This window comes from Euleptes europaea, chromosome 18, assembly GCF_029931775.1.
Source record: "Euleptes europaea isolate rEulEur1 chromosome 18, rEulEur1.hap1, whole genome shotgun sequence".
In the NCBI taxonomy this organism is placed as follows: Eukaryota; Metazoa; Chordata; class Lepidosauria; order Squamata; family Sphaerodactylidae; genus Euleptes; species Euleptes europaea.
Window position 1 is genome coordinate 20777601 of NC_079329.1, and position 14115 is coordinate 20791715.

General features: G+C 47.7%; 1 protein-coding gene across 1 annotated transcript in view; it reads left to right on the forward strand.

The window, feature by feature from the left end:
* The window catches only part of SHANK1 (SH3 and multiple ankyrin repeat domains 1), a 120007-nt gene that overhangs the window by 26849 nt on the left and 79043 nt on the right, over positions 1–14115 (forward strand). Inside the window, exons 2-3 of the mRNA XM_056863875.1 lie at positions 567–806; positions 11576–11779. Of these exons, the coding sequence (XP_056719853.1) occupies positions 600–806; positions 11576–11779 (411 nt within the window). The 5' untranslated portion in view covers positions 567–599. The remainder of the gene's footprint in view (positions 1–566; positions 807–11575; positions 11780–14115) is intronic.

A 14115-nucleotide genomic window follows, 5' to 3' on the forward strand; every position in this document is an offset into this window, starting at 1 on the left:
ACTTATGGTGACCCCTTTTGGGGTTTTAATGGCAAGAGACTAGTTTGCCAGTGCCTTCCTCTCTTCCAACTCTATGATTCTACTATTTTGATGTGTCCCAATTAGCATTTCCATCCATGAGGGGTGCATATTCTGTATGGGCATGTATGTACATGAGAAGATATTAGACATTAGGAAGAATTTTCTAATAGTTAGAGCTGTTCCTCTAACTTTTCCTCGGGAGGTGGCAAGCTCTCCTTCCCTGGAGGTTTCTAAGCAGAGGCTAGATGGCCATCTGTCAGCAGTGCTGATTCTATGCCCTTAGGCAGATCATGAGAGGGAGGGCATCTTGGCTGTCTTCTGGGCATGGAGTGGGGGTCACTGGGGGTGTGGGGGGGAGGTAGTTGTGAATTTCCTTCATTGTGCAGGGGGTTGGACTAGATGACCCTGGTGGTCCCTTCCGACTCTATGGTTCTGAGATACTGTCTGTTGTTTGGAGTTTGGAGCAGTGCACCCACTTAACCACTCTGGATACTTCTTTTCAGTCATCCAACCATCTCTTTCTCTGCTTCCCCCCCCCCCTACAGCGTAGCCAGTGATGGTGCCCGGCACCCCTGACGATGCCCCAGAGCCCCGAATCGAGCGCGGAGGAGGAGCACCTCTCCCAGTGCCCCGAGGGGGAGTCGGGCTCGGAGAGCTCCCGCGAGGGGGCCAGCCCCCCGGCCAGCCCTGCTAACCCGGGCCATAACCACCCCATGACGGTACCTGAAGACGCCCACTTCAGTATGATGGTCTTCCGAATTGGCATTCCTGACCTGCACCAAACGGTGAGGAGGATGGGGGGTGGAAGGACGGGCAAGGCACGGGAGGACGCGGAGGGTCAGCAGTGGCCTGAGGTTTAGCTGAGGTGGTAGGCAAGATTTCCTGGTCTGATCAGGGTAGAAAGTTCCCCTGGAACCGAACCAAGGATGTCAAGTTTCTTGTTTTTAATCCACCCCCCTTTCTTTTCTCTTTTGTGTGTAGAAAAGAGCAGGAGTCCAGCACCTTAAAGATTAACACAATTTCTGACAGGGTGTGAGCTTCTGTGAGCCACAGCTCACTTCTTCAGATAACAACTAGAATGCAAGCGATTCCATCTATCCTTAAGTAGAGAGACTGAATTAGACACACAATGGCAATGTAAATGTCAAAAGCAAATAAATGACATTAGCAGGCATGATTGGATTAGGTGTGATATGCAGAGGGGTAGTAGATGTGGAGAAATTAGCATGAGTAATGAGACAGGAATCCCAGATCTCTATTCAATCCGGGAGAATGCGTTGTCTTGAGCTTCATTATTAGTTATAATTCAACAGTCTCTCTTTCTAATCTCCCTTTGAAATCCCTTTGTAAGAGAACTGCTACTCTTAAACGCTCTTTGGAATAGATCACGATGGGTAGCCATGTTAGTCTATCACAAGCAGTAGAAAAGAGCAAGAGTCCAGTAGCACCTTAAAGACTAACACAATTTCTGGCAGGGTGGGAGCTTTCGTGAGCCGCAGCTCACTTCTTCAGATAACAGCTAGAATGTGATTCTATCTATCCTTAAGTAGAGACGACTGAATTAGACACCCAATGGCAATGTAAATGTCAAAAGCAAGTAAATGACATTAGCAGGCATGATTGGATTAGGTGTCATATGCAGAGGGGTAGTAGGTAAGGTAAAGGTAAAGGTCCCCTGTGCAAGCACCAGGTCATTCCTGACCCATGGGGTGACGTCACATCCCAACATTTACTAAGCAGACTTTGTTTATGGGGTGGTTTGCCAGTGCCTTCCCCAGTCATCTTCCCTTTACCCCCAGCAAGCTGGGTACTCATTTTACCGACCTCGGAAGGATGGAAGGCTGAGTCAACCTTGAGCCGGCTACCTAAAACCAACTTCCGTTGGGATCGAACTCAGGTTGTGAGCAGAGCTTGGACTGCAGTACTGCAGCTTACCACTCGGCGTGGAGAAATCAGCATTGGAAATGAGACAGGAATCCCAGATCTCTATTAAGTCCTGGAGAATGCATAGTCTGAGAATGCTGATTTCTCCACGCCTACTACCCCTCTGCATATCACACCAATCACGCCTGCTAATGTCTTTACTTGCTTTTGACATTTACATTGCCTTTGTGGTCTCTACTTAAGGGTAGATGGAATCACATTCTAGCTGTGATCTGAAGAAGCAAGCTGTGGCTCACAAAAGCTCATTACCCTGCCAGAAATTGTGTTAGTCTTTAAGGTGCTACTGGACTCTTGCTCTTTGCTACTGCTAGTGACAGACTAACACAGCTACCCATCGTGATGCATCTTTTGTGCGTGTGTGTGTTTTGGTTCCATTGACTGGGCCATCTGGGTGGTTTTCACTCGATTAACAAAACCATCGTAAATTCATTGTGGGAGTTTTAATTGATTAAGATTGCACGTGAGTAAAACAGTAGTTCGAAAGGAAAGGCATCCGTTCTTTGATTTTCAAAAAGGCACACGTGGGGATTCGGGGCTCCGTCTTGCCCGGTTCCCCTCCTTGCTAAAGCCCATGTCACACAAGGCTTTTGTCCATGCAGGTTCTGTGATCCCCAGCACAGCTTATTTGGGTAGCCAAAGGGGGCCCCCTCCTCTCTTTTTTGATAGGAAGCTGCTTGGATTCAACACCCCCTCCACCCATCTCTGAAGAATTAACAAGGCATGGAGGATCTATGCTTGGGTCTCTCTGCTTCTGTAACCTGCCAGGGATCAAAGAAGTGTGGGAGGTGGGGGTTTCTCTTAGGGAAAGAGTGTGGGGAAAGTGTGGGGGGAGGGGGTAAGCCTGCTCTGCATCAGCCCTACTGTCCTGATCCAGACGTTGCTTTTTGAGAAAACAGAAGACTTTGGGAGACCCAGTCCTGGATCTAGGGTTGCCAGCTCCAGGTTGGGAAATACCTGGAGATTTTGAGGGCGGAGCCTGAGGAGGGCGGGGTTTGGGGAGGGGAGGGACTTCAATGCCACAGAGTCCAATTGCCAAAGCGGCCATTTTCTCCAGGGGAACTGATCTCTATCGGCTGGAGATCAGTTGTAGTAGCAGCAGATCTCCAGCCACCACCTGGAGGTTTTGGAAATCAGCACAGGAGCGAATGAATATTACAAAGTGCAAATATTTATATAAATCGCTACAACATATAACACAGAGTCACAACTATTCACTTACTGACACTAACAACCTAAACAATCTATCCTACTATATACAATGTATATTACAACAATCTGGCTGGAACAAACCAGACTGAAGATTCATTGTATAGGTTTAGTCCTTAGGTCATTTTCAGTCATCACAGGGAAGTTCTTGGTTCCTCTTCAAGCTTTGAAATAGTATTTCTGACGTTATCGAAAACGATGTCACCATGAGATGATGCCAAAAATTAAAGAGGGGATACGACCGTTTCGAATTCTTTGGCTTTAAATTTCTTCATCAGTCCCTCAAAAATCAGTCATCATGTAATATCTCCAGCTTACATATTGCATGTTTGCTAAAAATTCAAGCAGGATAAATTTCAGCCAGTTCTGACATAGGGTAACATAAATGTGTAGCCTGAAGAGACATTCCCTCCTTTATGGGAGAGAAAGAGAGAGGCCGCTTCTCAGAAGTCACTTGCTGATTTGTAAGCGCCTGCAGTTAAAAGACAGCCAGCAAGATGCTGGGGTTAGAGTGTTGGACTAAGATCTGGAAGACTCAGGTTCAAATCCCAGCTCGGCCACAGAAGCTCATGGGGTGACCCTGCGCCAGCCGCTGTTTCTCTCAGCCTAGCTCATCTTGCAGGGTTGTTGTTGTGAGGATAAAATGCAGGATGGTAGAGCAATGCTGTAAGTGGCTTTTTGGTCCCTGCTAGGGGGGAAAGCAGGGTATAATAATTCTCATTTTTTTAAAAAATCTGTTGCCTGATTAATCAGGGTACCTTTTTTGATGATCAGACAATTTTAATTGATTAGTCTGATTAATCCACGCAGTGTTGCATAGGGATGCCAGCCTCCAGGTGGGACCTGGGGATCCCCCGGAGTTACAGCTCATCTCCAGACTACAGAGTTCGTGGAGAAAATGGACGCTTTGGAGGGTGGACTCTCTGGCATTGTACCCCACTGAGGTCTCTGTCCTCCCCAGGCTCCACCCCAAAATCTCCAGGAGTTCCCCAACATAGATCTGGCATGGCTGGGGGGTGGCACCTGACAACCCTAATGTTGCAGCCCTGAAGATTTGGCTTGGTTCCTTGATTCATAGAATCATAGAGTTGGAAGGGACCACCAGGGTTATCTAGTCCAACCCCCAGCACAATGCAGGAAATTCACAACTACCTCCCCCCACACCCCCAGTGACCCCTACTCCATGCCCAGAAGATGGCCAAGATGCCCTCTCTCTCATGATCTGCCTAAGGTCATAGAATCAGCATTGCTGACAGATGGCCATCTAGCCTCTGCTTTAAAACCTCCAGGGAAGGAGCACTTACCACCTCCCGAGGAAGCCTGTTCCACTGAGGAACCGCTCTAACTGTCAGAAAGTCCTTCCTAATGTCTAGACAGAATATATTTTGATTTAATTTCAACCCACTGGCTCTGGTCCGACCTTCTGGGGCAACAGAAAACAACTCGGCCCCATCGTGTGGGGGTTGTCTGGTCTGGGGCTTCTTGTTCATCCCTGTTCTCTCCACGGTTGCTGTGGTCTGCAGGTGACATTAACGTAAGAACACAAGAAAGGCCCTGCTGGATCAGACCAAGGCCCATCAAGTCCAGCACGCTGTTCACACAGCGGCCAACCAGGCATCTCTAGGAAGCCCCCAAACATGATGACTGCAGCAGCAGCACCCTGCCTGTGTCCCACAGCACCTAATAGAATAGGCCTGCTCCTTTGATCCTGGAGAGACATTGGGGATTAACACATGGGCAGAATGTTCTTGGTTTGCTCCTCTCTTATCTCACAATATTTTAATCTGAGACTGGATAGTCAAACACATGACGCTAGCCCATCCCACTATAAGTCCGAAGCAAGTAGCTGCTGGAGGCTCCCTGTGCGTTTGAGCCACCTGTGACCTCTGTCCAAATGAATTCAATTAGGAGGGAAGAGCGTTAACAGACAGTGGTGTGCGTTGCACCAGGCGTCCTTCCGATCCTGGATTTTGCAACACAGATGCCAGGAATAGAATGAGACGTAGGGTTGCCAGGTCCCTCTTCTCCACCAGCGGGAGGTTTTTGAGACGGAGACTGAGGAGGGCAGGGTTTTGGGGAGGGGAGGGGACTTCAATGCCATAGAGTTCAATTGCCAAAGCGACCATTTTCTCCAGGGGAACTGATCTCTATCGGCTGGAGAGCAGTTGTAATAGCAGGAGATCTCCAGCTAGGACCTGGAGGTTGGCAACCCTAATGAGACACGAGGGGAAGGGCAGTTTCTGATGGGCCGAAAGAAACCAAGGCTTCCCTTCTTGTCTGTGCCTCCACCCCATCCCCACCTCAGTCCCCAGAGGGGTAATTAATGCAGAACTGGATTCATCCTTAGCTCAGCACTAAGGAGAACTGGTTCCTTCCCTCTCTTCATTAGCAGTAAAACCAGGACACTCGGCAAGACACGCACAAACATCGCCACCAGCAACTGGTCCTTTCATCCAGCGACCCTTTGATACAAGCAGCCGACTGCAGACCTATGCAGTCTACACTGTCTCCCTCCACCCTTCCTGCAATGTCCCTGCATGGCTGCGCACATGGTTAGGGTTGCCAACCTCCAGGTACTAGCTGGAGATCTCCTGCTATTACGACTGATCTCCAGCAGATAGAGATCAGTTCCCCTGGAGCAAACGGACGCTTTGGCCATTGGACTCTTTTGACACTGAAGTCCCTCCCCAAACCCCGCCCTCCTCAGGCTACGTCCCAAAAACCTCCCGCTGGTGGCGAAGAGGGACCTGGCAACCCTACACATGGTCCCTGGTGGTGGTGGTGGTGGTGGTGGAGGAAAGTGCCATCAAGTCTAGGGTTGCCAACCTCCAGGTGGTGTCTGGAGCTCTCCCGCCATTACAACTGATCTCCAGCCGATAGTGATTAGTTCCCCTGGAGAAAATGGCTGCTTTGGCCATTGGACTCTATGGCATTGAAGTCCCTCCCCTCCCCAAACCCCGCCCTCCTCAGGCTCCACCCCAAAAACCTCTTGCTCGTGGCGAAGAGGAACCTGGCAGCCCTATTATAGGACCTTCACATGCCTCACATTTGAGAAGAAAAAGGCACAGAGTTTAGGAGTTACATCCATTCATGAAACTCTACAGTGATCTTAGGTGGCAAACAAAAATTTAATTTAATAGGGCCCGAACTTGCAGGTTTCCAATCAAGTAAAATGCATCTGATGCAGAGGGGAGCCCAGAGCTCATCCCGCCTCTGGAAAAAAACAGAGCACTTCTGACTTTTATATTGCAATTTACTGCTAACTGGCCTGTTTCCTTTCTCTTCGCCCTCCCCGTGTCTTCAGTTCTATTCCATTATCTTCATATTCAAAACACACACGCTCCCTAGTAATGCCTGGCCAGGGGATTTCTCTCTCCTGCATGTACACCACTTACTTTTAAGAACATAACAGCATAGAGTCTTGTGGCAACGGAAAGGCTAACAATTTTTTTCAAAAAAAATAAGACTTGACTGATCAGATACATGCAATGCTCACCTAATCATTAGGGTTGCCAACCTCCAGGTACTAGCTGGAGATCTCCTGCTATTACAACTGACCTCCAGCTGATAGAGATCAGTTCATCTGGAGAAAATGTCCGCTTTAGCAATTGGACTCTCTGGCATAGGAGTCCCTCCCCTTCCCAAACCCCGCCCTCCTCAGGCTCCACCCCAAAAACCTCCTGCGGGTTACGAAGTAAGGTTGCCAGGTCCCTCTTTGCCACTGGCGGGAGTTTTTTAGGAAGGCGGCGTTTGGAGAGGGGAGGGACTTCAATGCCATCGCTTCCCATTGCCAAGCGGCCGTTTTCTCCAGGGGAACTATTCTCTATCGGCTGGAGATCAGTTGTAATAGCAGGAGATCTCCAGCTAATATCTGGTGGTTGAAAAGAAAAAAGACACCACTGTGCGTATATCTGAAGGGTTTGGAAATCAGCACAGGAGCGAATGAATATAACAAAGTGCAAATATTTATATAAATTGCTACAACATATAACATAGAGTCACAACTATATACTTATTGAACAAACAACCTAAACTATCTATCCTACTATGTACAATGTATATTACAACAATCAAGTTGGAACAAACCAGACTTGAAAATTCAAAGTATAGGTATAGTCCTTAGGTTATATTCACAAGGAAGTCTTTGGTTCCTCTTCAAGCTTTAAATGGGGTTACTGACGTTGCCATGAGATGATGCCATATATGTTGTAATATACATTGTACATAGTAGGATAGATAATTTAGGTTGTTCAATGCCATAGAGTCCAATGGCCAAAGCGGCCATTTTCTCCAGGTGAACTGATCTCTATTGGTTGGAGACCGAGTCTGACAGGATCAGATCTGCAAATGAATTCCCACTCAGGAGGATCATGCTAAATTTTGTTAGGGGCAGGGGTTTAAAAGACACAGACCCTGACCCCATAAAATTGCTCCCCCAACCAGGTTTTGTCAGTCTGCATACCTGTACAGATGACGGTCCTAACCCATCCACCCACCCCAAACATTCTGCTGCTCTTTTAAAGTGATGCTCCCCCTTCATCTGGGTCCCCTTTTCTATTTTCAGGGGCAACCATGGAAACGGTTGCTAGAGATCACAAATTGTCATGTCCATGGAAACAGGGATGGAGCTGCCAGCGTGTGTCTGGCGGATTTGCCCCTCCGTCACCCCTCATCTGACCCTGGAGTTGGAAGGGAGTGAAGGAAGGAGGAAGGGGGCCACTAGAAAAGTCAGAAGGAGAGGAGGCCAGACTCTAGAATGGAGCTAAGATGTACTGCGGGTTCCACAGGGAGATCTATAGTGACAGTCAAGGGCAAGGAACTCAGTTCCCATTCATTTCAAATCTATGTCATCAGCAACCCAAAAGAAGAAGAGTTGGTTTTTATATGCCGACTTTCTCTACCACTTAATGCAGAATCAAACCGGCTGACAATCACCTTCCCCTCCCCACAACAGACACCCTGTGAGGTAGGAGAGGCTGAGAGAGTGACTGGCCCAAGGTCACCCAGCTGGCTTCGTATGTAGGAGTAGGGAAACCAACCTGGTTCACCAGATTAGCCTCCGCCGCTCATGTGGAGGAGCGGGGAATCAACCCCGTTCTCCAGATCAGGCTCCACTGCTCCAAACCACCACTCTTAGCCACTACACCACAGGGCTTCTGATACTCAATGCCACAAGGTGCATATTCTACACCATGGACATTCAAATTCTGTGTGTAATACATAGGGTTGCCAACCTCATGGTAGTAGCTGGAGATCTCCTGCTATTACAACTGATCTCCAGCCAATAGACATCACCAGGAGAAAATGGCCGCTTTGGCAATTGTATTCTATGGCATTGAAGTCCCTCCCCTCCCCTAACACTGTCCTCCTCAGGCTCCACCCCAAAAACCTCCCGCTGGTGGCGAAGAGGGACTTGGCAACCCTAATAAAACAGATCATGTCCACATGGGAAGATTTCTCCCACTCCCTGTGCAAACTCGACTTCTCAACCAGAAGGACAGGAAACACCTGGATTTTAATTTGTACCCTCATTGCAGGGTGTTTCACGCTGCCTGTACTCCAGTGGTTCCCAAACTTTTCAGGCCACTGCCCCCTTGGTTCCACAAACTCAACTCCAGCGCCCCCTACCCTATCCTATAAAAAGCATTATTCAAAATAGGAGTTTGCATGACACACTAAAGAAGATAATAGCAATAAAATTTCAAAGCAGCAACAATTAATTGCACATTATTCAAAATCAAATTAAAACTTTTTAGTTGAAATTTATTCGACAAAACTGATGAACTTGATCCAGTGGTACCAGCTCCTCAAAGTCTGGGGGGAAATTCTAATAGTTTCCATCAAATTTGCCCACATGGTGCCATAGCTTGATCTATTGTATATTAGTGTTTTGTGCTGGCCAATGGCCGTAACAATAGATGAAAATGTATATTAGTGTACAACACAGTCGAAGGGGCCCACCTCTAGCACCCCCTGCTGCCCTCTTGCCTCTTAGTGCCCTCCTTGGTAATCCCACCCCCCCCAGGGGGGTGGTACTACCCACTTTGGGAACCACTGCTGTACACAAATTTTCAACATATGCTGTGTGTGGCAAGGCAGTAATCCATAAGCATTGTACATAGTAGCCAGCAGGTCTGGCGTAAGCACTGACGGAACATGTCTGAGACCCAAAACAACCTTCCATGCAGAAGTGACCTATGTCTCCCATCTAAATACCAACCAGGGCTGACCCTGCTTAACTTCCGAGATCTGACTAGATCAGGCTAGCCTGGGCCATTCAGGTCAGTGACTTATGTCATGCTGTTTAGATACCCCTTCTGCAAATGTACATCAAAGTAATCAACTGTGCATGCTTTATGCTAAATCTAGTTGTTTCCATCTGGAGCAGCATACCTGTGTTATGGCAGGAAGAAGCACAGACAATTTTAAAGAGTGTATACCTGAAGGGCATGAGGAGAGGGCATGCTGCCTTACAGAAGATCTATCCCATCCCTAAATTGCCTACAGATACACCCCCACAACCATGTTGTAGTTCTTCTGAAAACAAACATTCTCAATAGTTCACATGAACACGTGAAGCTGCCTTATACTGAATCAGACCCTCGGTCCATCAAAGTCAGTATTGTCTACTCAGACCGGCAGCGGCTCTCCAGGGTCTCAGGCAGAGGTCTTTCACATAATCTACTTGCCTAGACTCTTGAACTGGAGATGCCGGGGATTGAACCTGGGACCTTCTGCATGCCAAGCAGAGGCTCTACCACAGAGCCACTGTTAAGTTTCTGTACCAATTAACAGCTTTTTTTACCTGGAGTTCTGTGATTCAGAATCACTAAAAATTGGGGCTGCCGGGTTCAATCCATCAATTAATCTGCTCAGTTTGTAGTTGATTATTCACTGGCAGCTGTGAGTTAAAGGCATCTTTGTTGATTCTTTAAAGCTGTTTTTCCCCCCATGTGTTACCATGACAGGGAATGGAAAATAAAATATTTTTAAATGCCCTTTTCTTTTAACAATAGCTGTCACTTAGTATACCATAAGCTATTTTACAGTCTCTTGAAAAGGAGGGAGTCTTAATAATGCGCAAATTGATCAAACTGTAATTGATGACTAAATCAAAAGGCAGATAATTCACCAACTCAAAACTGTTTGATCCACTGGCAGGCTTACCCAAAACAAATCACTTGTCATTAGGGTTGCCAGGTCCCTCTTCACTACCGGCTGGTGGTTTTTTGGGCAGAGCCTGAAGAGGGCGGGGTTTGGGGAGGGGAGGGACTTCAATGCCATAGAGTCCAATTGCCAAAGCGGCCATTTTCTCCAGGTGAACTGATCTCTATTGGCTGGAGATCAGTTGTAATAGCAGAAGATCTCCAGCTACTACCAGGAGGTTGGCAACCCTACTTGTCATGTGCCTGTATTGCAAAGGGCAGGGCAGTATTAATCTCAATGTCCAGGTAGATTTTAAAAAGAACGAAGGCAGTAACCTCATACAGATGACCAAATTACCCTTTCTTCTCATCCTGGGGTATCTGGTCATCCGTATCTTTCAGACAAAACAGAGAGGGAAATGACCCAACCTAAAAACCAAGTTGGTTACCCAAAAGGTTGGGTGAAATAATTTTAATTAAACAATGGATTCTATTTATTACAAAATTCTCATGCATATATTAAAAACAAACCCTTATGGCAACCAATACAGGGTTGATCATCTAAAACCACATGCCAAACACGTTTTGGCCCCTAGGCCTTCTTCAGTGGTGTCCAAGGAAGAAGAAAAGTTGGTTTTTATATGCCGACTTTCTCCACTACTTAAGGAAGAATCAAAACGGCTTACAATCACCTTCCCTTCCCCTCCCCACAACAGACACACTGTGAGGTAGGTGGGGATGAGAGAGCTCGAAGAGAGCTGTGACTGGCCCAAGGTCACCCAGCTAGCTTCGTGTGTAGGAGTGGGGGAACGAATCCAGTTCACCAGATTAGCCTCCGCCAGTCATGTCGAGGAGTGGGGAATCAAACCCAGTTCTCCAGATCACTTCAAACCACCACTCCAAACCACCGCTTTTAACCACTACACCACTCTGGCTCTCCTGGGGGCCAAAGAAGAAGGCCTGGGGGCTGAACCTTGTTTGGCATGTAGTTTAGATTAACAACCCTGTATTGGTTGCCATAAGGGCTTGTTTCTAATATATGCATGAGCCCTTTGTAATAAATATATTTCATGGTTTAATTGAATGTTATTTCACCCAACGTTTTGGGTACCCAACGTCCATATCTTCCAACTACACACACACACTGCCAGTGGTTTGGTAGCACTACCATCTGTATGGCTGCTCTGCTTTACGGCAGAGGGCTCTTTGCGCTGCTGTGACGCCTCCTTTTAGGTCTCAACCCCCTGTCCCGTTTTCAGAAATGCCTTCGTTTCAACCCCGATGCAGCCATCTGGGTGGCAAAGCAACAGATTCTCTGCACCCTCAACGAAAGCCTCAAGGACGTGCTGAACTATGGGCTTTTCCAGCCAGCCACCAACGGGCGCGATGCCAAGTTCCTGGATGAAGAACGCCTCTTGCGCGAATACCCACAGAGTTTCGAGAAGGGCGTGCCCTACCTGGAGGTAATTCCGCTGATTCCCCAGCGCACTCGGGGAAAGCGCCGAGAGAAAGGAGGCCTTGTCGTAGTGGTAGGGCAGGAAGATGTCGGGTGGGATCCAGCCAGCTTTCCCACTGGCAAAAAAGGGAGGAGGAGGTTCCCTTGGGCCACTTACAGCCTTTTACGCAGGGACGTCTCCCCGCGGTCACCCCTGCCGACTGCTTTGGGGCTTCCTTTTGCTTATGCATGCCTTTCCCGCCTGTCAGAGGTCGCCTCGCTCTCCCCGCGCGTTTTGCCCAGGTTTTCCAAACGATGTTTTAGCCAGAATCTAGAAAATGTGGGCAAAACGCGCGGGAGAGCGAGGCGACCTCTGACGGGCGGGAAAGGCCCGCATAATCAAAAGGAAGCCCCAAAGCAGTCGGCGGGGGTGACCGCGGGGAAACGTCCCTGCATAAAAGGCCTATATTACTCTGCTGGGGATAATGGAATCTGCATGAACCAAAGCCACGTGTGACAGCGGCTGTAATAAAGCAGGAAATTGGGCAAGATTTGGAGCAAAAGCTGGCTGGATCTAACCCATGCTCTGGGTGCTACTTCTGCCATTACAGGGGTGTAAGCAAGGGTAAAGCTGTTCAAACAGATGTTGACAGGGCATGTTCCTTCGTTTGGTCCAAACACCAGCAACTTGAGCCTAAAGACAACAGTTTCTGAAGAGACTATAAGAGAGCTACCGTGGCCTATGGTATCACCCCTGTTTTTATTCCTTTGTCTCTCAGGTTCAAGGCGCTGGTTTTTACTTTTAAAGCCTTACATGGTCTGGGACCCTCGTATCTTCGGGACTGCCTCTCCTGGTATACCCCCAAAGGACATTAAGATCGTCTGATGAGAATTTACTGGTGGTCCCTGGCTTTAAGAGCATGCGGCTGTCCTCGACAACAGCCAGGGCTTTTTTGGCCCTGGCTCCGACCTGGTGGAATGCTCTGTCTAGTAACATCAGGGCCCTGCAGGATCTGAAAGTATTCCCCAGGGCCTGCAAGGCAGAGCTTTCCCACCAGGCCTACAACTGAGGACAGCCGCTTATATCAGCTTATATCAGTTTAGACCATCTTTACTGGCCTCCCCGCCCCTTCCCTCCCTTGAATGGGAATAATATAAATTGAAGGGTTGCCACCTGTATGGCACCTACAGTTTACTTAGAATTTGTGTGCCATTATGTTAGGGTTTTAGAGTTGTTTGGTTTTATTAAGGATTATATCTATTGATTGTTTGTGTTTTTAAATGATGTTACCCGCCCTGAGCCAGCTTGCTGGGGAGGGCGGGTTATAAGTCAAACAAACAAACAAATAAATAAATAAATAAAATAATCTGTGGTCAAACAGGTGCTGCAGTGTTTAGAAACGTTACAGAAACTTGCAAAACCTGTTTGAACAGAAACATTAGTGAGACGAGCGTGCACCTCATAAGCAATGATAGGTCTACCATCACACCTTCAACACTTTTTTGGGGGGAAATCTCTGGTCTTATCAGGGCATTGCCATGCTAGGGTTTTCTAACAATAGAAGAACAAATCGCTCATCACTTTCAGGACAACCCTGCAGACAGTAGGTTGGATCCAGCCAGCTTTTCCGCTGGTGCAAAAGGGAAGCGTGAGTCCCCTTTAGCCACCAAAAGAATTATGCTGGGGATCAGGGAATCTGCATGAACAAAATCTATGTATGACGGAGGCTGTAATAAAGAGGAATTGAACTATATTTAATGAAAATCTGGCTGGATCCATTACTTTTTAGATAGCTGCATTACTGGCAGACCAATATCTACCATTCATCCTACTGATGTTTTTTGGATGAAGACCGAAGAGTGATGAACTTGAACAAAACGAGCTACAAGGAAATATTGTGGGAGCTCTAAATGGCCCTGGTTTGGGAGGTGGATCTACAAGCCGCCGATGGCACATCTGCTCCCTATTTTATCAGACACGTCCCCATTTTGCCTTCAGGGGAGATTTTGGAGATACCTTTACAAATAAAATTGTATGTGTGAATGACTAGGTTTTGGCCCTCTTCTCCTAAAAGTAAAGGTAAAGGTAGTCCCCTGTGCATTCACCGGGTCATTCCTGACCCATGGGGCGACGTCACATCCTGACGTTCGCTAGGCAGACTTTGTTTTTACGGGGTGGTTTGCCATTGCTTTCCCCAGTCATCTACACTTTACCCCCAGCAAACCGGGTACTCATTTTGCCGACCCCGGAAGGATGAAAGGCTGAGTCAACCTTGAGCTGGCTACCCGAAACCGACTTCCATCAGGATCGAACTTAGGCCGTGAACAGAGCTTAGACTGCAGTACTGCAGCTTACCACTCTGT